This window comes from Poecilia reticulata, linkage group LG5 (genome assembly GCF_000633615.1).
Source record: "Poecilia reticulata strain Guanapo linkage group LG5, Guppy_female_1.0+MT, whole genome shotgun sequence".
NCBI lineage: Eukaryota > Metazoa > Chordata > Actinopteri > Cyprinodontiformes > Poeciliidae > Poecilia > Poecilia reticulata.
The window spans coordinates 10,576,158-10,602,317 of NC_024335.1; the positions used below are offsets into that span (position 1 = coordinate 10,576,158).

The 26,160-nt window shown below is 36.9% G+C and overlaps 4 protein-coding genes across 6 annotated transcripts; 1 reads left to right on the forward strand and 3 right to left on the reverse strand.

Annotated features, from left to right (window-relative positions):
* Positions 1-5,316: 5,316 nt before the first annotated feature.
* nat8l2 (N-acetyltransferase 8-like 2) lies at positions 5,317-8,975 on the reverse strand. Of its 3 annotated transcripts, XM_017304683.1 has the most exons (3): positions 8,844-8,975; positions 8,657-8,766; positions 5,317-6,468 (listed from the first exon to the last, which is right to left on the reverse strand). In XM_017304683.1, exon 3 carries the CDS (start codon positions 6,464-6,466, stop codon positions 5,795-5,797), a length of 672 nt encoding a protein of 223 aa, XP_017160172.1. In that variant the 5' UTR covers positions 6,467-6,468; positions 8,657-8,766; positions 8,844-8,975; the 3' UTR covers positions 5,317-5,794. The 3 variants fall into 3 exon arrangements, with proteins under 3 accessions (XP_017160172.1, XP_008407149.1, XP_008407148.1); XM_008408927.2 differs by lacking the exon at positions 8,657-8,766; XM_008408926.2 differs by having other exon boundaries at positions 8,657-8,975.
* A 2,433-nt stretch (positions 8,976-11,408) lies between these two features.
* LOC103464675 (adenosine receptor A1-like) lies at positions 11,409-13,103 on the forward strand. The gene is made up of 2 exons (XM_008408929.2): positions 11,409-11,737; positions 12,396-13,103. Exons 1-2 carry the CDS (start codon positions 11,409-11,411, stop codon positions 13,045-13,047), a joined length of 981 nt encoding a protein of 326 aa, XP_008407151.1. The 3' UTR covers positions 13,048-13,103.
* A 3,956-nt stretch (positions 13,104-17,059) lies between these two features.
* Positions 17,060-19,264, reverse strand: LOC103464676 (uncharacterized). The gene is made up of 6 exons (XM_008408930.1): positions 19,097-19,264; positions 18,824-18,972; positions 18,662-18,735; positions 18,228-18,326; positions 17,461-17,559; positions 17,060-17,363 (listed from the first exon to the last, which is right to left on the reverse strand). The coding sequence occupies exons 1-6, from the start codon at positions 19,199-19,201 to the stop codon at positions 17,209-17,211; spliced, it is 681 nt and encodes a 226-aa protein (XP_008407152.1). The 5' UTR covers positions 19,202-19,264; the 3' UTR covers positions 17,060-17,208.
* Positions 19,265-22,281: 3,017 nt separating this feature from the next.
* On the reverse strand, positions 22,282-24,987 carry LOC103464836 (adenosine receptor A1-like). The gene is made up of 2 exons (XM_008409204.1): positions 24,659-24,987; positions 22,282-22,930 (listed from the first exon to the last, which is right to left on the reverse strand). The coding sequence occupies exons 1-2, from the start codon at positions 24,985-24,987 to the stop codon at positions 22,282-22,284; spliced, it is 978 nt and encodes a 325-aa protein (XP_008407426.1).
* Between the last annotated feature and the right edge of the window lie 1,173 nt (positions 24,988-26,160).

The following is a 26,160-nucleotide window of genomic DNA, read 5'->3' on the forward strand; positions in this document are numbered from 1 at the left end:
CACACACACACACACGCACACACACGTCCACACATGCACACACAACCAAATTTGTATTTATTTTTTATTCATTTCAGCAGCCCAACCATGACCTTTATTCTAAACCTGAACCATTACCAGCACGTGCCTAAAACTAAGCCTGAACTAAACTCAATTCACACCTCAGTCTTAAACCAAGTCTTGACCAAAGTACAGCACTTCTTCTAACGGGGTCCCGGTTTTGGGCCCCAAAAGGAGCAGTCCTTTTGGGGCTGTATATACAGCTGATATACAGCAGTATATCAGCTGTATATACAGCTGATATACTGTAAGGAAAAATGGTCCTTACAGTATATCAGCAAGGTCAGAAAGACACACACACCTACACAAAATTAACCCAAATGGCTGAAGGTCATGCAAACACTGGTTACTATCTCATCAATGTGACCTGCCTACTTTGTTGCTGGATTCTGTCCTAATTTAATGAAATCACTTGTACAATTCAAATTCCTTCTTAACTTATCATTGTTGCTGAGCAAATCTGAGCTGGCACATGTAGGCAACCAGCAGGTTTACCTGAAATTCTGCAAAAGGAGATGTGAAAATAAAATGCTTCCCCTCCCCGGAGCTGGGATTTAAATCTCTTTTGTAATTCCATCCATCCATCCATCCATTTTCTTGCACCCTTGTCCCTTAATGGGGTCGGGAGGGTTGCTGGTGCCAATCTCCAGCTAACGTTCCGGGCGACAGGCGGGGTCACCCTGGACAGGTCGCCAGTCTGTCGCAGGGCAACACAGAGACACACAACCATGCACACACACACTCACACCTAGGGTCAATTTGGAGAGGCCAATTAACCTGACAGTCATGTTTTTGGACTGTGGGAGGAAACCGGAGTACCCAGAGAAAACCCACGCATGCACAGGGAGAACATGCAAACTCCGGGGCTCCATGCAGCCCACCTTTTGTAATTCCTTTTTATTTATTTTTTTGGTCTGGCTAATGTGTTGTTGATAACACACAAGGTTAAATGTCTCATGATGACAAAGCAAAAGTGCCGAGGCAATGACCCAGAGGGCTGCGACCCAGTTTAACCCCATATTTGTCCCTCTTCTGTAGCACTGTAAAAATCAAACTTCATCAAATCATTTCTTTTTTTGGTTTTAGAAAAAATCCCTTTTTGTCCTCCATCACATTTGTAGCTGTGCGGATTAAAAATGTTTTAAACATAGCGTGTTGTGAACATGCTGTGTGTTGACTTTTATACATGGCCTTTAACCATGCACAGACCTTGATATGTTTGTCTCTTCTGCCTCTTCAACAGCTGACACAGATTCTGTACGGTCTTCTTGTTTGGAGTTTTACAAACGGTGAACTCAGTCTTTGATGGGCAAGGAAAGCACACAAAAACACTGCCAAGTGTTATAACACAGGCTAGAGTTACTTTACCTTTGGTTTCTCAATCATTCTCTTTGCTTTGGAGAAGGACCAAGTGTTGTTCACCTGAAATGTGTAGAGATGAACTCAAAACAAGTTGTGTTGGGTTTGTGGGTAGAGGAATGAGATAAAGGACCTTTGCACAGACCCAAAGAGTTCAACCGTAGATTCACTGAGAACAAAGACGGTCTTAATTTTTTTTTTTTTTATCATCAAATTCAATTCAGTTTTAAATTATGTCACTTCACAGTACATGTTGTGTCAAGGAACTTAGCAAAATGCTCAATTCAATCCAATCATACAGACATATTCCAAATCAAAAACATATGTTCCAAATTTATCCAAGTTTTAAAACAATTCAGTCATGTTCATTTTAAATAATTTACCTGCACAAGCACTGAACCCTGTGGTACTCCACAAGTGTCCCTGGAGTGATAAAAATAATTTCTAAAACAATATAACAGTCTTAAATGTAGAAACCTTTAAATATTCCTGAGGGGAGTTAAAATAAGAACACTTGAATAGTAATTATGTCAGTGGTAACACCTGGGCTGACTAACGAAAACTAAAGCAATTTATCTGCCTGTAACAAATGTATTTAAGTGTAAAGCACTGCACTTTGTTGCAGTGCTTTAAATAATTTAAATGTAAATATGAGCCGTATGTCTGAAGTTTTGTGTGAATATTTTATGATGAGACCTATGTTGTTCTTAAGTGCTTAATGTGATGAGACCAGGCTAATTTCCCCAACCAAAACCAATTTCTAGCTTCAGCCAAAAAGGTTGTGTGTTTTTTTAAAAATAAAGCCAGAGGGAGAAAACAATTCAGAGTTTTAAAGAAGGACGAGACTTTTTTTTTTCACATGGAAATAAAAAAGAGAAAGAAAACAGGAAATAGTTGACTGACTGTCCAAAAATACGTTTACAGGTCTCATAAAGCGAAATCAACAACATAAAATCCTCTTTGTGAACGTTTAAAAAAAACATTAATTACGAGCTTAACTGGATGTTTTTCCTCTCCATGTAGTAGTAAATAAGGTCATATAATGTGGCATAGTTATGTTGCTCAAAAGCGCCAGCAGAGATCTGTCCTGCTGGGTGAGTTGTTGACTGGTATTCTGCAGGTTGAAGGTATCAGCACAACAAAGCAGGAGGCGTGCTTTTCATGCCTGTTGACTGAACAACTTAAATAGTAAAGTTGTAAGAAAAAAGCTTCAAGTAAAAAAACCACAAAGGAACACTTACTTGTTTGAAAAAAAAAAAAACCCTGGTATTTATATGATGATGACATGCCAATTAGTGATTTCACTGCAAAAACGTGGGCTTTAGGTATGATGCTACTTTAGAATAGAATTTTTTCTTTTCTTTTTACCAGTGAAACGTCACATCTAACATATGACTATTCCCTCTAATATGAAAATACTTTAAATATTTGTCCAAAATGATTAAAGTATAAAATAATCAGACTAAACATTGACTTAAAACATTTTGATCTGAGAATAAATAAAAACTTTGAATAATAAAAAAAAAAAATACAAATTCCCAAGTACACATAAAAAAATAGTTGTTTTTGATTATAAATCTTTCTAAATAAGATTTAGAAAGATCTTTCAAATTTTGAAAGTGATTTCAAATTTGAAGTGATTTTGAAATCACTTCAAAATCACTTTTGAAGTGATTTAGATGTCAAAATAATCCTACCTTTATATACAATATGACAGCACAAGCAGCTGTATTTTATCTTATGATTTTTTTTCTCTCTTTTGTGTCGTTATTACTATTTAAACGTATTTTGTCTTGTATTCCCCAGCTTTTACAACCTATATCAGAGCCTTCTTTTATCCTGCTGGATCAGTTCTGTACTGGCTAGCATCGCCTATCGTTCCCGGTAACAGTTTTTGTCATCGTTTCTCTCAGTTTACAGTAAAAGTCTCTGTTTTTAGAATCGTGTTCCATTTCTGCACTCAATCTTTCTGGTAAATACTATAAAATAAAACTTGTTTGGCAAATATTCTGGAAAATAAATTAAATCCAGACGGTCCTTTGACTGTACACATTTTAAAACACAATAAAGAGGGCCATCTGCTTATAGTAATATCAGTTAATAATAAAATAAAAATAATGTGTTATGCTAGTTATTACAGCAATATATTTCCCCTGGGTCTAATTCAGCTCTAGCTTTTATTGTCAGAATAAATCTCACCCGTTTTTAAAGTTTTTTTTTTTGGTACATTTATTATTGTATTTTCTGTTTGGTAGAGTTTTGAAGAGTCCCTAGAACTTCTTCTTCACGTCTGTTCTTGAAATGATTTTGAATATTTGGCTCCACCTACCGACAGAATGAAAATACACATGTAGCAGAAATGTACATGAACATTGTTTCATCTTTTTCACAATCGGGACAATTTAAATGAATCTGGATAACCAGTGTCTTAAAAAAGGAAATGAATTAAATAAATAAAAATAACAAAAAAATATATAACTACAATAATTGTATTAATAATAATTTTATTTATGGATAGTATATATTTGTGTTTAAAATTGTTTTTGCAAACAGAAATCTTAGATTGTGATCACATAAAATGCCCTGAACTTTATGGTTATAATATGACAACATGCAGAAAATGTTGCAATATCAATACTTTTTGCAGGCTGAGAACCTGGAACTGCTGCATTTCTTAGGTAAGCAGAGCCCTCTGCTGTGTCGAACTGAAAATGATTCTTACACCAACAAACCAAAAGTGCTTACAAATAGATCTGTTTCAAATATGTCACTGTTTAATTTTAACATTGGTTGGTCCACAGTAACAAATTAGTGATTTAAAAAATAAATGTAAAAATTGTTTATATATCAAATATTATCCAGGTACAAAAGCAAATGTATATCTAATCTGAATCAGGTTAATTGCCAAGTCTTTTTGCTTGCTGTTACTAAAATAAGAGATGCATAAATATGTTTGTAGAACAAATGTACAAGTACAAAAAATATGTATTTCTTGCCTCGCAGACTTATTACACAGCATTTTGGGTTTTTTAGTAGAAAAGCTTTTGAGACAAAATTTTACTCATTGTCACTGTATATGTTGTATTAATATTTATGACTGACTTTAACTTCAACTTCAGAGTGAAGTCAGAGAAAGATAATTTAGTGTCCTCTTCGCTCCTGACAACCACGACGTTCCTCTTTTTGCATTATATTTAATATCAAACTCCAATCCATACTGAAAACAAAACAGTTGCTGCAGACCAGCACTACATAGACAAAAAAAAACACAAGATCGTCAGCATACATCAGGTGGTTGATGGTTCTGTTTCCAACCTGAAATTCAGTCCCACATTGATTCAGCAGCTTAGATAAATCATCCATTTAAACGTTAAAAAAAGAAGGAGACAAAATGCTGCCCTGTTGCACAACTTTACCCACATAAAAAAATGATACAGACTTTTCCCAAACAAACTGGTGAGCATACCGATACACTAAGATCCTAAATAAATATTTAGGATTTTCTCTACAAGCAATTTATAAAACACATTTTCATAATTTACATAATCAAACGCTTTTGATGCATCAATAAAACAGTTAAAAATTGTGGCATTATGCCTATTGTATAAATGTAAGATCTGATTGAAACCAAAAATACACACATCAGTGCCAAGGTTTTGATTTAATTGTGGTAGATCAACAAAAACCTCGACGGGTCAACATTATGAAATGTAGTTTTAGGTCAGGCTGATTAATCTAAACAGACAGAGCGCTTGAAGGTGAGTGGTGAGGTCTAACGGAAAAGAAGAAAGGAAGGGAAGAAAGGACAAACGGTAGAAAGGTCAGGGCTCATTTACTGAAATGTTTTTGACTTATTCTATTGCTAAATTAAACAAAAAAATACAAATAAAGACAACATATTAGAAAAAATCATCTTTATTTCAGATTTTTTGTCAGGGGAATAAAATTGGTTGTTATAAAGACAGTTAGTGGAAACATGTCAAATCAATAACACACTCAATAATATTCAATAGGTGAAGTAAACTGTTAAGTTTTCATGCATTAAACATTTAACAAGTGTAAACAAGAAATTAGAACCACTTTCAATAAGTTAGAGACAACCAAACGTAATGATGGTGAATGCATTGTAATCAGAGTGAAATGGCATGATTTAACCAATCCCCACCTGTAAACAAAAATGATTAACTCTGCAATATTGTAATTTTATATCCTCACACCTTCACATATTAAAGCCTTTCATTTGTTTTTCTCTGATGTCACAAATTATTCACACCGTTTTTGGTCCCCACGTAAGCGGAAAAGCTGCCACTTATAAGACAGGCTTTTCTTTCAGAGGTACAAAGTAAGACACAGAGGCAAACCCTAAACTGTAACTTCACAAAAGTTTTTCCATTTTTAAAATGGTGACTTGGACCAACGCAAGCACCCAGGAGGGAGAGTATACCTCTGTGTGTGTGAGGACAAGTTTGAACCCCAGTTTTTTGTACAGATCCACAGCAGCCATCTGGGTGGAGGTGGTCTCTAGCACCACCTTGGAGAAGCCTCGCTCCTTGCAGAAATCAATCACAGTCTGAGTCAACCTGCGGCCCAGTCCCATCCGCCTGGACGTTGGCGAGATGCTCATTCTGAACAATTCCCCATGCTTCTCATTCCCACTTTCTACACACAATACAGCCACCATGCCGATGACCTGCGTTGCCCCGTCGACCTCAGCCTCTGCCACCCAAAAGCAGTCATCCGGTCTGCTCAGGTAGCTCCCATCGATGTCCTGCATGTCTGTCTTCAGTTTCGCTGCGACATACCTGGCGAATAGGTCGTAGGAGCAGCAGTAGATGAGTCCCATCCAGGCTGCTGGCAGCAACAGAGCTGTGCACAAAGAGCCCAGGAGGTATCCAACCACACCCAGAGACAGGGTAATAGTGAGGTGGAGAGGGCTGGTCATGGCATTCTGAAAACATGGGCCGATGTGCTCCCTGATGCCGCTGCTGAACAGGCGCCGCACCGTGTCCTTGTCTGAGGGACGGTAGCGGCGGATCACCAGCTCCATGACTACAGGAAAAAACAAAAAAAAAAGAAGCATGAATTGTAAGTTTTTTATTATCTCTCTTGTATCTTTTCCAGAACCAAATTATGGAAAAGTGGCATACAGTTTCTATTCTCCACAAATGTGGAACAAACGTCCAGAAAACTGCAAAGATGCTGAAACACTGAGGTCCTTTAAATCAAGGTTAAACTCCACCTGTGTAGAGTTGCCTTTGATTCCTAGTAACTGGCACATTGATCGATATATTTGATATTTATTGCTAATGTAACACTTAAAGCTTATAGCAGTATAGCTATAAAATTTACAGTATAGCATTATATACTGTGTAATGTTTTGTGGAGTAATGTTTTGTTCAAAGTCAAGTCACATTTGACTTGACTTTGTCATTTGCATAAAAATATGGTCCTTATGTAATAACAGACCTAATGCACCATATTCAAATGGAGTGTACTAAAATACTTTGTAACCTTTACAGAGTAAGATCTGGACAGAAACAGAGCTGGAAATCAAATTATTCCAACTTCTGCAGTAAGGATTATTATATCTTCCATTAGTGTTATTTTAGTCAGCAGCATGAAGTGGAGCTGCCAGGCTGCTGTGGCTGTGCTTCATTCTCCAAACCAATGTTTTAATAGGCTTGCAGTTTTTATCAGTTTTAATGTTTCGTTTTGACTTTAGATTTTCAATTCTATTTTAGTTTTAGGTACTTTTTACCATTTGTTTGATTAATTATTATTATAATTTTAAATGCTGGTTTCATTTGAGTTTGTATTAGTTTCAGTTCTAGTTTAAATCTGTTTTGTAAGATGAGTTACAAAATATGGGGCAAGTTTGGAAAAGTAGAAAAGTAAAAAATATAAATCCCAGAAATTGATAATAGTGTTTTTTTATGTATTCATTTAAAGCAGAATAGCCATAAATATCAGGCAAGTATAAGAAATATTTATAACGGTCGGAAATTCAGTAAGCACAGTAACAGCAACTGCAAAGCAGCTAATGCAGATTAACCAAATTAAAAGTAATTCAGATTAATTTCAATTTGCGCATTAGGAAGCGCAACATTAAATGCAGGTGTTTACATTAGTGAAAAAACACTGAAATTGACTGATAGCACCACAACATAGCAGCCAAGCCATCATGAGGATAATGTTTTGGATATTTAGCACATATTGTGGTATTACATCTCAGCTGCTGGAAGCTGGTGCAATGTACACATTTTAAGTGTTTAGCTATCACTTAAAAAACTGATTAAAAAGAAAATCACTGAAATTAACTGTGAATGTGAATGGGTGAATCAAAGTGATCCTTAATATTTGTGGGTTTGTTCCCCTTTAATAATGTCATTTATTTCCTTCCACTACACGACACTTCCTTTTATCTAAGTTGCAGTCATTTTCAAAGTTATCTCAAATTGAACTTTGGCACTTTCCCCAACTGTAGCTGGCATGTTAAGTTTGGACGTACAGCAGCAACACTTGACTGATGTTCCTGCTATCTGCTGACATGTGGCACATCTATATAATGTCAGCTATAAGCTATAAATTCAGTTAATTTTGTGAACACTTTTATTTTGTTAGTTGTTCTTTTTTTTTTTTTTTTTGCAAACTCTCATTTTTATTTTTATTTCAGTTAACAAAAATGTTCCAATGCAATAAAGATGTGAAAGTTTCAAATACAGTTTCCTTATGCTAAATGATTTCGAAATGCAGTATTTCACTTCCCTAAACGTAACATGTGCTTGTTTCTCTGAGTATGTAGTTTATAGGATTTGCTGATTTAAGAATAAGAAGTTGAAGATTCATTTTTAAACCAAATATATAATCAAGTACATAATGGTAGAACTACATGTAAAAATAATGAGCACGGTCTGCCTATTTCAGAAAAGATACCTGGAGTAGCTGGCAGGAATACTTTAGTCGTGCTGTATTAAATTCCAGGCTTTCTCTGCCAAAGCTAAAACTGCACAAGCTAGCCCGGGCTGTGTAGTAGCAGGAAACAAAAAGATTGATCATGTTTTATTGTCAAATACGCAGCACAAAATCTATGGAGCCGGGCTGCGTAAAAATCACAAACAGCGTGAAGAACAGTTTTTTCCCCCTTCACCATCATTTCTTAAATGTGAATGCAATACTAGCTAACCTAACTTAAACACCTGATTGGGATTTACACATTGTTCGGTTATGTTAAACTCACCTCAGAAATACTTCTTACTGTACTTTACGCAAACTTTCTCGGTTTGTTCAGTTGATCGAATAGCAACTTTGTGATCCGACTGACACCTTAGCCGCTTACACGGTTATAACCTGATTCGGGTCAGAGTACATAAGCGTCATAAACGGGAAGGGACATTGTTTTTCCTTTTAAGTCCACTTCTACTCACCTGAAACTATAGAGTGAGTATCAGGAGTGTAACTTTGTGATATCGGTAGTAAATGAGATATAAAGCACTGCAATATTGAAATATGTCGAGAAATCACAGGCTGTTGCAGCTTGAAGAAGTCACAAGTCACAAGTTTTGTGTTGTGCGAAATTCTGTTCCCCTGTGAAAATCTGTTTCCCCTGCGTCGGGAGCGCGCATTGCAGCCAGAGAGGCGGGTCCGGCGGATCTGACCATTTACACGGCGCTTCTCGGTAAAAAAAAAAAAAAAAAAAAAAAAAAAGAACTCATAATCATGTCAAGGATATAACATTCATTTTAATCAGCAGCTGTTGTTTAAAAAATAAGCAATAACAAAATTGTAAAATAAATAAATAAACAAATCAGGTCTTGTGTGGAGATCTTCTTACGCTGTTTTGTGTTGTTACGCCAACAGAATCGGTCTTTTTCCAACTTTTGTCACTTATGCCTGACAAATAAAAATCAGGCACCAAACACAGGTTTCCAAGTGTGTATTTAGAATTTTTCATTGCTGATATAAGAGGATGGAAATAGCAGGGCACCACCATATATTTTAGCTGTTTTAGCTGCCTGAATACATCAACAACAATAGCATGAAAACGGTACAATCCACTAAACGATTCTGAAAATCAATACCATATGCACTACCAAAAGAAAGGTTTCCACTGATAACAAATATGGACATACGTTTAAATCCCTTTATGAAACTTTTGAGCTCCACAAACGTGACCAGATTGGAGAGCTTTGGGCTCTGCTGAAGCAAAACCTGAGAAGGAGAATTATTTTTTTGCCAAGCTTATTATGCACTGATGGAACAATGAACATAATAAATGTTGCTCATGTTGCTTTTATGTCTGAAATGTAACATGGCAAGTATAAAAGAACCAGATGGAGGATAGATTTGTAAATGCTGATGTACCAGTGTAAAAATCTAAGAGTGTGCAGATAAAACCATTTGTCCAATATCAAAATTAGTTTATTTTTGCTAAATTTCTATAGATGCATTTTTTCTTATCACAGAAGTCACCTGATTAACAACTGGATGTTGCCACACAATAAGTAATTTCTAATGATTTATTGCTTGAACAAACTTATTCACATGTGCTTTTAATAGCACTTCTTAACTTATGGAAACACCACAATTCCAAAATTGTATGTTTTTTGTTGTTGTTTTTTTTACATTAGGGGACCACTGATGAAGTTTTGCACACATTTGCAATAAAAACACAGCTAGTGTGTTACTGGGTAGGCCTGACACTTTATTTTAAGCAATTGTACAATCATTGATTAATAACATTGTTGATGAGATTACTGAACCATTTAGATTTCTTGTTGTGGCGTACTTCCACAAACACCTTTAAGTTTGGTGGAGGTTGATAACATTTCAACGTGCAGAAGTCAGAAGAAAAGAGGAAGCCTGAATACCAGTGAATGCGTTTCACAGCTTGTTTCTATTTGGAGTTTGCAGCCTGTGGTTTTACCCTTACCAGCATAAGCGTTTCAGCAGTCATTTAGCAGTTCATCCGTAACAAGAAATTGTTCTCAACTGAGATTGATCAGGTTAAAATGAACTGATTTGTGTTCACAGTTCCATTCATCCATTGTTTATGTTGCCTATATTTAGTGGTTATTGAGCAAGAACACTGAACAGGTTGCCAGTCGATCACAGGGCAGCACAGAGACACACAAGACAAACAATCATGCACACACTCACACCTAACAGTAATTTAGACAACTAACTTTATTAGATTACCTTGTGTCTTGAACTAACACTAGCTGTGCATGTTAGCGTATAGTTAGAATATGCACAAACATGCTATGCACTATGTTAGTGCTTCCTTTTGTGGGAGGAAGCAAGAGAACCCAGAAATAACCCCTGCATGCAGAAAAACATGCCACACTTGCTCACAAAAATTATTTTAACTATGGCTGAATTTATTATATTCTTTGTTCCATCTGTGCATAATTTGCTTGGTAAAAAATAATTCTCCTTCTCAGGTTTTGCTTCAGCAGAACATGAAGCTCTCCAATCTGGTCACAATTGGGGAATTTAAAAGTTTGATAAAGGGATTTGAAAATATGTGTATTTTATCAGTGGGAGCCCTTCTTTTGGTCGTGCATATGGTATTGATTTTTGGTTTAGTGAATCGTACTATTGTTTTCATGTTATTGTTGGTGATGTGTTTAACAGGTCTCTTCCAAATGAGACCCTGAGTCTCAAGAGATTTTCTCTTATTAATAAATGATTAATAATAATAATAGAAAATATTATAATCTATTTTAAAATTATATTTATATATATTATATATATATAAGAATCAAGTTGATCTTTATCAAGGATGTGGTTAAGAGCCTCTTTCCTCTCATCTGTTTCACAGTTTCTGTGTACAAGTGCAATAGCCGATGCTATTTCTGAATATGGTAATGGTCTAAATTTACCACTGTAGTTTTGAATCTTAGACCACAAAGCTTTAAAAAAAAAAAGCCTGAACAACATCATGAATTCACTCATTTTTACCCTGAGAGTTGCTGCTGACAGTCAGCACCATGAACACTGGAGAAGTCATTTATACCGTGTTGGAAGTCCTCATCGCAGTCTGCTGCTGTCTGGGAAACATGTTGGTTGTTTTTGCTTTGTGGAAAACTAAAGGCATCCAACAACCCACCTTCTGCCTTATTGTGTCTCTGGCTGTGGCTGACTTTCTGGTTGGATTTGTTGCCATACCAATGGCTGTGCTGGTGRATGGACGTCTGGAGACTTCATTCCACACATGCCTCTTCATCAGCTGTGTACTCATCCTCCTGACCCTAGTTTCAATCCTGTGTCTGATGGCTATTGCTATTGATCGTTTCCTGCGGGTCTATATCCCTCTGCGGTAAGAATTGTCTTTTACTTTCACTGAGCATATTTAGACTCACTGGAGAACTTTCAATCATTCTGAATACTTACTTACATTTTATTCTCTGAGTTCTGACAGGTTTTCAGCTTGACCTCAGGTTTTTATAATGTCTTTTTCAGAGTACAAAGTGGGAGTTCAATGTATATGAAGCATTCTTTCACCAGAGCGGACGGATGGTGAAAAACAAATCTTTAATTCATTTGGTGCAGAAATCTTTCATTTATGGTGGATTTCCTGTGATCAGACATTGTACAAACAAGCTCAAGATTGTTCTTTTTTTCTATGAAATACTGACATGTCTTTGAAATTCCAAGCAAAAATTAAGTATTTGCAGAAAATGAGGAATGGTCAAAATAACGAAAACGATGCAGTACTTTCAGACCTCAAATAAGGCAAAGAAAACAAGTTCATATTCATTTAGAAACAACAATACTGATGTTTTAACTCGGGAAGCATTCAGAAACCAATATTTGGTGGAACAACCATCAGGTTTTAAATGGGGTTCAGCGCAGCGGGCTCTTTACTTTCTCCAGAGCTGTTGTTGTTTCACCATTTCACAAAAAAAAAAAAAAAAACTTTCATTTCCTTGACGTTGCGTAAAATTCTGACTGGCGCTTTATATCTTTCTTTACAGATACAAACGGACTGTAACCTGGAAACATTCCTATTCTGTGGCAGCTGCATGCTGGCTTGTTGCAGCACCACTGAGTTTTACTCCCATGTTTGGATGGCATAAAGACCCACCTGACTCTAATTCTACAGATGTTTGCCGGTTCATAGATGTGATTCCCATGTCCTACATGGTTTACTTCAGTTTTGTTCTTTGCAACCTGATGCTTCTGTTGGTGATGATTGTTTTGTACAGCTGTATATTCTGTTTCATTCATGGGAGACTGAAAGAAAAACCAGGTAATGGTGCTCAAAATCAGTCACACATATACCTTCAGAAAGAAAAACAGCTTGCATCGTCTCTGGCTCTGGTCTTGACTCTTTTTGTGGTCTCCTGGCTCCCTATTCACATTATGAACATTGTGGTTTACTTTCATGAACCAGACACTGTACCAAAAATAGCTTTCTATGCTGGCATTCTGCTTTCACACGCTAATTCAGCTGTCAACCCAGTAGTGTATGCATTTAAAATAAAAAGGATCAAGACAGCTTATGTGAAGATTTGGAGACAGTTTGTTCTGTGTTCAGCAGAAAATCAAGGCTCTTCAGTGAGCCAGACAGCAGAAAACGCCAGCAGTAACATGAGAAGTGGTGAAAACGAAACAACGCTGATCTAACTTTTTCAGTCTGTTTCTTTGTGATGCATGTCACTGAAATACGGATTTTATCTCAAGATTTGAAAGAGCTGTGTAGATTGCATGGAATCCTTGTTTAATAATGAACTGCAGCTTTTGTTGTCTCTGTTTTCATTTTCTTCATTTTTGTGCACTAGGTGATCTTTGCTAAGTTGTGTAAAGAGCTTGAAGGTTTTCCACTTAGTTCTGATTATTTCCAATTTATTTGAAAAAGGAAACAATGTCAGATTTAAATAGTCATTGCCATTTTTTAGACCAAGGCTGATAAATTGAACTATGGTGGAATTAACTTCTTCCTCATTGTCATATTATGTTTTTCAAAAGGAACTACTGTTTGTCTTTATTTCTGACAGTGTATTTGCATCAACAGTGTGGAAATTATGTTGGGATTTTTTTTTTTTTAGAAAGGGGTGAGCTACTTTCACTGATGCATTTATGCAGTGAGTGGAGAAACAGCAGGATTTATAATACATGCTGGACTTTTCTGAAAAGCAATATACAATTTAGAATCTTCAGAAGATAGAAGGATCTAATGTGGCTCTGAGGTGTGTGTTATAATACATGGAGGACTTTGCATAATAATATACTAGTTAATTTAGCTGCAAATATGACATTTTTCTAAGTTTAAAGACACAATTATAAATGACTTAAATGTACATGGTGTCGAGAAATCTGGCATGAAGTATGTGAGATCTGTCCAGGTATACGCAGAAAAATGGAATAAAGGCCTGAGAAATAACAGTATACTCGGAATAATAATTAAATGATGATTATAAGTGATAAGTGATTATAAAGTGATAAAATACAGGCCAATGAAGAAATGTCTGTAATGAATGATCAAAACATGTATTCTGTACCTTTAATCAAGTAAATGTTATGGTAATGTATACTCTGTACTCCTAATCAGTTGATGTTCTGTACTTACAATCAAGTGAATGATAATGGTTTACATTAGGAAASGCTGAAGGTTGTACTTTTGAGTTAACCAACGAACAACATGATTATAGATAAAGTCAGCATGTATTATTAAAAATCATAGATACCGAAGTRAAGGRAAAAGAGTACTTCTCACTGAGCAAAAGGCTARGGACAGAAGGGTGAGTCATCAAATRAGGAAGGAAAGCAAGGGTGCGGCAGAATGGGAAACAGATGGTCAACGGAAAAAAGGGAACTGCCCCGATGAAGCGAGGAGGCAAGAATGAGTCATTGGAAACTTGAGAAAGAGCCCGGTGCTTTCCACAGGCAGCCCTGCCTTGCATGACATCAGGTAATGACATAACGATGGGCAGGTTCCGTGAAAACACAGCACATAAATACTGTGGTACGGGACAGAACGGGGGTTCTTCGTCTGCAGCGCAGAAGCGGAGTCATCAGAGGGAGCTGACTAAAGACCAGCAGAGGATTACACCGAGGGACCAAGGGAAACTTAMTCCACGACTTCACGCTGCCTAGAAGGGACGAGCTCCACCCGCCACCAACCCTGGTCCCTGATCCGACCGAATCCTCTGCCTCTACCCAACGCTCTCAACCCCGGTGCAGCTGACTTGGAGAAGAGACGGAGGTCTTTCAAAGACAAAGAGTCTGCACGTTTAATGGAAAGCGTGAGTCTTCTCTCCGCTTCTCTTCAGTAAAGAGGACTTTGCTCCGGCTGGACAAAGACTCTGACCAAGGACCTCAAAAGATTACAGCTGCCGAGATCAATGACCATCGGGTATGAGTTGACCAGCTTCTCCCAAAGCCTCGCTCAGTGAATTTAGTGAAACAGGTTAGGAATAAGAACAAGGAAAGGAGGTGATTAATCCTGGTTGATTTCATTATTTTGCTTCTTTTATAACTCTTGGAAATTAATCTGTTGTTATATGCCCCTGCCAAAGCTTGCTTAATAAAATTATTATTCTAAAATTCTAATGAGAATTGTGGACAGTGAGTTTAATTGTGTCAGTCTTAATTATTGTTGGTTCTCCTAATTGTGGTAAAGTTAACATACATGATTCTAAGGAATGGATGGCTATGTGTTTTCCTCTGGTGAGTGTTAAAATAATGACCTTGGGACTTAACTCTAAGTCACTAAATTTAATCTAGCCGTTAACAAGTGCCGTTATTTTAGGAAAGGAGCTACCGTTAACAGGAGTGGTTGTAGGGGTTATGTCGCTGTGAGGGCTACTCAGCGGATTGCCCCCCAACTGTAAAAGGTCATAACTTCTGGATCGAAGGTAGTCAGAGCTAGACGAGTCCTTTCCGACCCCAGTTTAAACAGATAATTCACCATAAACTATTGCTAGGGTAAGACCCGAGTTTCTGGGGGTTTTCCGGACCTGTTAGACAGAGAACTGGGCTGTAGTGAGTCCAAAGAGTTGTGAGGAGTGGGCGGGACTTACTATTGGGTAGTAACAGACAATGGAAAATCTAACTTTGTGAATAAAAGCAACGATATTTAAACAAGATAAATAACATCTTCATGTGCAATTAGTACCACAGAGGTCTTGCATTTAGCTGTCATGAGTTTTATAGAGGACAACGCTACGATTAGCCTTTTTGGAGGAAGTGGGAGTATATTAGCAAATCCCCAACACAACAGAAATACCAATGGAAAAAATTGGCAAGATTGGTTTCAGATAGAACAACAGTCACAGACTATTTAAAGGTGTAAGAGGAACAGTTAAAGTTAAGCACTAGTTTTGCATTCTGTAGTTATCATTTATCAAGAGAACACACAATTAACAGTACCGGTACTGTTTAATGTTCTGAAATGTTGAATGTTCTTTGTTTTTAAACATCCATCCGTCTTCTTCCACTTTTCCGGGGTCGGGTTGCAGGGGTAGCAGCGATTTTAAACATTCAATGTTCAAAATCAATGCAACAAGTGAGTATGGAAGTCTAAACCTCAGGTTCTGCCACAAGCAGAGGCCCAGATCATAGCATCGTGTTAAATGAGCTATAATGTGGATCTTGTCTATGGAAGTTCTAAACCTTCCTCTCAGCTTCTCTGTCAATACTCAATTTTTCAAAGTGGGAGTCTTGTAAAGGTCTATCAACTCAATTCAAAAATACTTTATTAATCCATCCATCCATTTTCCTGCACCCTTGTCCCTTGGTGGGGTCGGGAGGGTTGCTGGTGCCTATCTCCAGCTGGCGTGCTGGGCGAGAGGCGGGGTTCACCCAAGACAGGTCGCCAGTCTGTTGCAGGGCAACACAGAGACACACAGGACAAACAACCATGCACACACACACACTCACACCTAGGGGCAATTTGGAGAGGCCAATTAACCTGACAGTCATGTTTTTGGACTGTGGGAGGAAACCAGAGTACCCGGAGAAAACCCACCATGCACAGGGAGAACATGCAAACTCCATGCAGAAAGACCGGGGCCGGGAATCGAACCCAGAACCTTCTTGCTGCAAGGCAACAGCTCTACAAACTGCGCCACTGTGCAGCCACTTTATTAATCCCAAAGAGAAATTAAGTTATTGTTTTAACCCATAGCACAGTCTTTTTTCAGAGTAGTCACTGATTCTAATGGTTTTGGGCAGGAAGGATATATTGTAGCAGTCAGCTTTACAGCAGATCCGTAAAGAACGCCACACCTCAGTCTTCTGTTGTTGTTCTGGACTTGTTTGAGCCTTATGGCCCCTTATTCCCTGACATTTCCCTGATATTGAACAAAAATGAAACTTTTTTTTTCACTTTTACAATAACAAATTATTGTGTTTGTAATTTGGCCTTTCCTCTTTCCAACCAGGGTTAGAAACACAATCAAATAAAAATTCTGACTCATGTTGGATATTTCAGATTATTATATTGCTAACAAATCTTTACTTTGCCTCCACAATGTAGTGTTTTTGCTTGTTTGCTGGATTATCTTGCTTGAATTCCCCTGTTGCAGTAAATGTCCCATACAAATAAATGAGCCTGCCTTATCTAGACTCCACAGTAATGTGTCGAGATCATCAGGATTTTGCTGGAAGCTAAACAAGTAAAGCATTAGAGAAGAAATAGAGAAAGAGCAGAGTTGTTTATAATTTACAACTGCATTTCTACAGCAAGATGTTGCCACTCATGTTTATTTACATTCAAAATGGAAACATTTAAATAAAGCTTGTAGTTGAAGTCATCGTCTGTAGTCACATACAAATGTTTTTTCTCTAAGTAATTGTAACAGGAATGTAAGAAAGTAACATGTCTACAAAACACTTGAGTATGCTTTGGTGAGAACTTCTTACTCTTTCAATCACTTGGAGCAAGAAGGTGCGAGACTGATCTTCAGTGATATCGTCAATATCTTGGCAGCTATCATAGTCTAAATTGAGAAAGAAAAGGAGTATTAATGATCAGAAATAAACACGTTGCTGTATTTACTTCAATACATACAGTTTTCCTGGGTGTAGGAGTCTCACCTTGGTCTGCATTTAAGACCTGTGGTTTGGAAAAGCGAACACACTGGACCTGCATCTCAAACTCCTTCAGTTCCTCTTCAGTGATGGTCGTTCTCCTACCTGGTGAAGATGTGGCATAAAAGAAAAATGGTGCAATCTTTTTAACCAGTATCCTGCTTTGGGAAAGTTGTCAGTCAAAGAAAATTGCAATTTTACACAATAATGTAGCAAAACTATTAGAAAAGGAACTGACAAAAATTGATTCATGCTCATCAAGGTTGCTAGAATAGTTTTGTGCTACGAGCAAAAAAATAGGAAGAATAAAAAATAATTCTCTTAAAGCAAGGTTATTATATATTTTCCAGGCACTCTGCAGAGGCCAAGCCAATTTCAATTGTTGTCTGTCATTTTGACTGACAGCGTCAAAAATACGCAGTTAGTCAAAAATATTCAATTTTTATCTATCAATTTTTAAATATTATTAACACAGGCTATTATGATGCCTTTGATTTTTATATGGTTTAACTAATATCACTTCAGACTGACCCCTGGAGCCCTATTGATTTAAGGTCAAGGGACACATTTTACTACTGAACCATCTACTGTTGAATTTCAGAGATCTTGACAAGAAACCAAGCCATATCAGCAAACCATCATGTGTCACCAGATTTCTCCCATAACATGGGCAAGAGGTTCACCAAAGTTCTCACCAATTTAAGTTATTTAGTGCAACAGAATTTACATGTAAAGTTCTAACAGTTTAGGTTAAATAAATTTGTTATCCTTACTGAGTAATGAAACAGTGCTCAAAGTGTCGTTGGACTTTAGGACGATGCAGTCAGAGCAGCTGGTTTGCAGCACGACATCTGGCTCACCAACTGGAGCATCTGTTGAAAACAGTGTGAGGGATTGTAATGCATTTTAAATTAAACTTCATCATTATCATTTTAAAGTTGCATCAAAGTATGCAAAACATACTGTAGCAGATTAACCTGAATTCTAATCCCTATGCGCAATTTAAATAATTGTAGGGTCTCAGGTGATTAGAAAACTTATGTGTTTTCTAAGCACATATCAGAAATTGTTGATATGAAACAACAATTTCTGGTATGTGCTAATGTTTGCTTGTCCTTTTTTATATTAATGTAATTTGAAACATCACTACAGGAAATGAGACAGAGTTTGGAAACTGATACAAACACCTGATGAAACAGCTTCTTACTTTCACTGTTGACTTCAAATAATTTGTTGGTTTCTTGAAAAAAATCCTCTGTTTCATTGATGCAGAAGCCATACCTGGAAATGATTTATTTCAACATTTAACATAAAATACAAAAATCAAGGATTTTACTTAAAAATGCAAGACAAAATAAAGATTACTCACATTTTACCCTTAACCGTAGCAGCATAGAGGTTTGGCGTGCCCTTATGAGTAATGTCTACAGCAATACTTGGCCAAAATATGTTGTTAATTAGCAATGCTGGCAAGCAGACCTCTGTTGATACAGCTATGTAGTGCCACCTCCCAGACAACTAGAACAGAGGAACAGATGTATTTGTGAAAAACATTCTAAATTCTTAAGAAAAATGTGTTACTCTGTATTTTTTTTTATTTATTAGAAAAAATAAATCATTTGGAAAATGCCATTTCACTTACGTCTGGACGTTTCTCAACTGGCTTTGCTAGTTTATCACAGGTCAGAGGCGCAGGCTGACCCACTGAGACAAAACTCAGCACAACAGCAACCCAAAGAGTCTTCATTATGGATCTTCAGCAGGCTCTTCTCACACTCCACACAGGTCTGCTTTTTAAAGTTGCTACTGACCAATTATTGTTCTGGTACCTCCAACCGCCCCTTTGTCAGTGACAGAAAATGCACCTCCCCCAATTTTACCCTTCCCAGTGTTTGCTGATCAAATAACCATTTGGTCTGTTTGCAAAGTCAGTGACACTGCTACCAGAAACACTTATCTAATGTTTCTTTAATGTTTTCACAATCCTTCACTAGTATCTTCAATATATTAATTTTTCTGACACATCACTTCAGCCTGGTCTTAATTTCACTAAACTTTATATTTGCCACATGATTTGCAACTGGGGTTAGAGAAATCCAGATGTTGTGGAGGGATTTTCTGCCTTAAATAGCTTCAGCAGAAATCTTTCTGTTACCGTTTTTAAAAACATTTTTCTAATGTCATTTATATTCTTACGGGTGTTGAATAACTTCTAAAGTTACACTTTTTAAAAGTAATGCAATTTTAAAACCTATTTGTGACATTCACTATATTGCTAGTATTGCTCATTTTTAAATGCCACTGTCCAACCAGTGTTAGAGAGCAGCTTACACATTGGCTTATTGACATTCTCTGACCACATAAAAATTTACTCTGAAAATGTACACATATTTATATTCTGCCACCAACATGAGCGAAAAACATACCGTTAACATATGGCTGGGAGCAGTGAACTCTAGATTGACTCTGTTCACCAGCGGTTCAGGGTTATTGATCTGTGTGGCCCTGCTAAAAACACAAGGGTAAAAAAAAAAGAAAAAAAAGCACACAAGATCTCAGTTTATGACTGAAATTTTGAAGCATACTGTAGTTTGAAACTAAAATAATACTTATTTTTGTAAGTGATTGGTATCTACCATGTGGAGAAGATGTCTAAGTTTAAGTTTCTGCCCCGGGGCCACGTTGATCGCTTATCCACCTGTGGTAGCAGTGCCAGTGCCTTCTTCAAGCTGCACTCGCAGAAATATTTAATCCTAACTTTTAAGATTTATGTAATATTATTACATGACAAACTTCCATTTACTTCCACATCGACATGTGGCAGAAGGAAGCTGGGATCGAACCTTCTGATCACTAGACGACAACTCTACCCACATGGACCGGAGTGCTGGGGAAAGTGCATCCTCTTCTTCTTTTACCCTCTTAAGACAGGTGGCAGCCAACTTACAGGGACTTTACTTCCACCTACTGGTGCAGGACATTGTGTCTGATCCCCCATTTCAATTCTCATAACTTCAATGAAAACCAAACACATAAAATTTCAGTACCAGAATCTTGTTTGTTTAACAACTTTAATTATCTAAACTTTGTTAGTATATATTAACTAATTACATTCAATACGTTCTAGAATTGATTAGATTGTGTAAATAATAACAAAGTTAAAGGCATATATGTATACAATATGAGTTTTTAAATAAAATCAAACAGATGTAAATGCATAAAAATTTACTCTGCTGTGAATCATTTCTGTGAGTGTGCAGCAGTCTGTGATTTATTCATTGACCTCTTCCTTTACCAACATATTTTAACATTTTAAATCTCAGTTTACTACAGATATCACAGAGTTACACTCCTGATACTTAAGCTATAATTTCAGTAGTGGTGGATTTAAAAGGAAAAACAATGTTCCTTCCCGTTTCTGGCACTTATGTACTTTGATTCAAGTCAAATACTGAACAGCAGTGCACATCCTGTTCATTTAGCTAAATGTTTAAAGTTTAACTATGAACTTTGATACAGGTTCAAGCGATGTTTGCAAGGATTGTTGTCTTTTTTAGCAGCTAAGGTTTGTAGGTCGGATTACAGAGTTTTTATTCGATAAACTGAACAAAACTTAAAGTACAGTAAGGGTCCAAGAAGTATTTTTGTGGTGAGTTTAACATAATCAAACAATGTGTAAATTCCAATCAGGTGTTTAAGTTAGGTTAGCTAGTACTTGCATTAAGATTTAAGAAATTATTGTAAGGGGGAAAAAACTGCTCTTCATGTTTGTGATTTTTATGCAGCCTGTCTCCATATATTTTGTGCTTCTCTTATAATGGAGCACTTAGGTTATTTATCACAGGTAGCAAACCTTTCAGTTACCATTGCACCTAAAATTAAATTGTTTTCTCTGCACACTATTATATTTTTACACTGGTACATCATCATTTATAAATCCCTCCTCAATCTGGTTCTTTAACACCTGTCATGCTACATTTCATGCATTAATTAAACAAACATGAGCCTTCTCTCTCAGGAATTTATTACATGAATTGTTCCATCAGTGCATAATAAGCTTGGCAAAAAAAATTATTCTCCTCAGGTTTTGCTTCAGCAGAGCCCGAAGCTCTCCAGTCTGGTCCCACTCGGGGAGTTCAAAAGTTTCATAAAGGGATTTAAAAATGTGTCCATATTTGTTATCAGTGGAAACCTTTCTTTTGGTAGTGCATATGGTATTGATTTTCAGAATTGTTTAGTGGATTGTACTGTTTTCATGCTATTGTTGTTGATGTATACAGGCAAAGATGTAACTTTGTGTTGCAAGTTGGTTGGGACGGGGAGGAGGAGCGGGAGTCGCTGATCCACCCGGTTACTGGAAGGCCTATAGTGCTAAGAAAAAGGCCAAAGCTTACATGTGAATGCCATGCAGCCTTATTCAATACGTCCTGATCAGGCTTGTCAGATTAATAGCAAAACCATGTGGGCCCACTGCCATGTACGGCCCATGTAGGCGGTGGCCCTACATGGGCAAACATTTAACAAAAACCTAACGATGAGGAAGAAGTTAATTCCATCATAGTTCGATTTATCAGCCTTGGTCTAAAAAATGGCAATGACTATTTAAATCTGACATTGTTTCATGTTTTGTCCTTTATACAAATCATCAAGCTCTTTATACAACTTAGCAAAGATCACCTAGTGCACAAAAATGAAGAAAATGAAAACAGAGACAACAAAAGCTGCAGTTCATTATTAAATAAGGATTGTATGCAATTTATACAGCTCTTTTAAGACATGAAATCCGTATTTCAGTGACATGTATCACAAAGAAACAGACTGAAAAAGTTAGATCAGCGTTGTTTCGTTTTCACCACTTCTCATGTTACTGCTGGCGTTTTCTGCTGTCTGGCTCACCGAAGAGCCTTGATTTTCTGCTGAACACAGAACAAACTGTCTCCAAATCTTCACATAAGCTGTCTTGATCTTTTTTATTTTAAATGCATACACTACTGGGTTGACAGCTGAATTAGCATGTGAAAGCAGAATGCCAGCATAGAAAGCTATGTTTGGTACAGTGTCTGGTCCATGAAAGTAAACCACAATGTTCATAATGTGAATAGGGAGCCAGGAGACCACAAAAAGAGTCAAGACCAGAGCCAGAGACGATGCAAGCTGTTTTTCTTTCTGAAGGTATATGTGTGACTGATTTTGAGCACCACCTGGTTTTTCTTTCAGTCTCCCATGAATGAAACAGAATATACAGCTGTACAAAACAATCATCACCAACAGAGGCATCAGGTTGCAGAGAAAAAAATTAAAGTAAACCATGTAGGACATGGGAATCACATCTATGAACCGGCAAACATCTGTAGAATTAGAGTCAGGTGGGTCTTTATGCCATCCAAACATGGGAGTAAAACTCAGTGGTGCTGCAACAAGCCAGCATGCAGCTGCCACAGAATAGGAATGTTTCCAGGTTACAGTCCGTTTGTATCTGTAAAGAAAGATATAAAGCGCCAGTCAGAATTTTACGCAACGTCAAGGAAATCAAACTTATACTGACTTACTGTCACACAGAGATCTGAATGGTAATTGTTTTTTGCTCATCCTTAACATTAAATGACATTAAATATCTAACATTAACATTAGTTTAGATATTTATTGGATTAGATTTTCATTTTAAAAATTATTTTCATTAGCCTGACTCTTTAGTTAACTATTTGAAGTGCACACAGTTAGTTAACTTTATCTGTCAGTTCTTCATATTTTTGTTAAATGCAACAAATTAATTTCTTCTTGTTTTGAGTTACCGATTTATTTTGGAAATCGGTAACTCAAAACCGATTTCTTCTGTGTGCTGCTGGAGTCGCACAGCAGATCTCCAGCTAATTGATGTCCTTATATAGCTGGCAAACCTCCTCCATCGGTTTGCCAGGGGAAGGGGAAATTTGGTTTTCTTTAGTTTATTTTGACCATTTCTTTAATGTTTCTTCTTTTTGGCAGTTAGTTTAGCTCTAATAGTGTTTATTTAACTTAAAGATTTAGAATTGTGTTGACCAGTATTTGTTTAAGTTCTTGTTGTGTGTCAGCAGTGGTCTGATAAGCCACTATTTAAGTTTCTCTGTTGTTTGTTAGCCAGTTTTGTGCTTGAGTTCTTTGTGTCACTACCTGAGTTGTAATTATGTTGACCTCAGTTTTGGGCCCAATTAATCATTTTTGAACTATTTTTGAAATTTTTGTAATAAATAGGAATATTTTTTGGAATCCATTCAGCGTCTTTTCTGGCTGGTCTGTTGAACCCTCACAGACATATCCACAGTTTTTTTTCTTTAGTGAAATGGTGAAACAACAATAAGACTTTAATCAATTTAAATTTCGTCTCTTAAATGAATACAGTTAAAATTATACACAAATGCTTAACTTAAGCCTTGTTTTCATATACACACAGCTCTGGAGAAAGTAAAGAGCCTGCTGCGCTGAACCCCATTTAAAACATGATGGTTGTTCCACCAAATATTGATTTCTGAATGCTTCCCGAGTTAAAACATCAGTATTGTTGTTTCTAAATGAATATGAACTTGTTTTCTTTGCCTTATTTGGGGTCTGAAAGTACTGCATCGTTTTCGTTATTTTGACCATTCCTCATTTTCTGCAAATACTTAATTTTTGCCTGGAATTTCAAAGGCTTGTCAGTAGTTCATAGAATAAAAGAACAATCTTATATCAGCAGCTGGATGTTTTCACTTGGGCATAATTTTCTATTCCTAAGTGATGGTTGTTATTCCAACCTCGCATCAGGACTGGGTTTAAAATGTAGTATAACAGTGAGCTTTACCATACATTTAAATTAACTCTATCAAATATACCACAACTAGAATTTTGACTGAAACATTTTGATAGCTACTAAAAGTATGTGACTGAGATGACTCAAGATTTGAGCTTGTTTGTACAATGTCTGATCACAGGAAATCCACCATAAATGAAAGATTTCTGCACCAAATGAATTAAAGATTTGTCTTTCACCATCCGTCCGCTCTGGTGAAAGAATGCTTCATATACATTGAACTCCCACTTTGTACTCTGAAAAAGACATTATAAAAACCTGAGGTCAAGCTGAAAACCTGTCAGAACTCAGAATAAAATGTAAGTAAGTATTCAGAATGATTGAAAGTTCTCCAGTGAGTCTAAATATGCTCAGTGAAAGTAAAAGACAATTTCTTACCGCAGAGGGATATAGACCCGCAGGAAACGATCAATAGCAATAGCCATCAGACACAGGATTGAAACTAGGGTCAGGAGGATGAGTACACAGCTGATGAAGAGGCATGTGTGGAATGAAGTCTCCAGACGTCCATYCACCAGCACAGCCATTGGTATGGCAACAAATCCAACCAGAAAGTCAGCCACAGCCAGAGACACAATAAGGCAGAAGGTGGGTTGTTGGATGCCTTTAGTTTTCCACAAAGCAAAAACAACCAACATGTTTCCCAGACAGCAGCAGACTGCGATGAGGACTTCCAACACGGTATAAATGACTTCTCCAGTGTTCATGGTGCTGACTGTCAGCAGCAACTCTCAGGGTAAAAATGAGTGAATTCATGATGTTGTTCAGGCTTTTTTTTTTTTAAAGCTTTGTGGTTCAAGACTCCAGTGGTTTAGACCATTACCATATTCAGAAATAGCATCGGCTATTGCACTTGATTACAGAAACTGTGAAACAGATGAGAGGAAAGAGGCTCTTAACCACATCCTTGATAAAGATCAACTTCATTCTTGCCTCCAAAGTGGCTGATGGGCACAAACAAAAATTTAAATATTTTTTATTATTGTTGTTAATTATTTATTTATACAGGATAATCTCTTGAGATTCATGGTCTCATTTGGAAGAGACATGTTAAACACATCACCAACAATAACATGCCTTGCGCCGCCAGGAGTCTTGGGCCCCATGACAAAAAAATTTAATTAGTCCCCCCCCCGCGCAGCTGCTGGTTTTGAGTATTTGATCTATCAAAAGTGTCACCATTTTAAAGGCTTACAACTGTCTTGCTTTCTTTGGCCCAATACTGATATTAGCACAATATTTACTATTCATGAATTTTACATGCAACACTCTGCATACAGTATGCAGGTAGGTTGCTTAAATTTGTTCTTAGTTTTAGATTACTGAAATGTCTCTTCCCATGAGCAACAGTCATAGGCAACATATAAAATATACATGAAGCAATCCAGACTTCTCAAAAAATGCAATGTAGTTGCATTTTATTCAAGTTGCAGTATATAACTTTAATAAAAAATATGTTTTCTCCATATTTGTTAAAGCTGTCACCATGTCATGCCAGTTTGGTATGAGACAGATAATCTGTGAAAGCAATCTATCTCCTCCACCTCCTTCCTGCGCTACTATTACAACCAATCAGAACCAGTAGGACGGTCAATCAACCTCATTCACTCACTGCTAAATGTGCTAATAGTGGCAAATCAACTTATCATTAATGGAAAAATGTTTATCTGCTGTCATTGGTAGCTAAACTGACTATACTGAGCGTTGGGGAGGGAGGATGAGCAGCCACATTGTGGCTTGACAGCTCTAAAACTCTCCTGCCTCTGATTGGTTGTTTCTAGATAGCACTAGGAGAAAGCAGAGGAAATAGATTTTTCACAGATTATCTCTCATGCCATACAGTCACAACATAATGACAGTTTTAACAAATACGTAAAAAA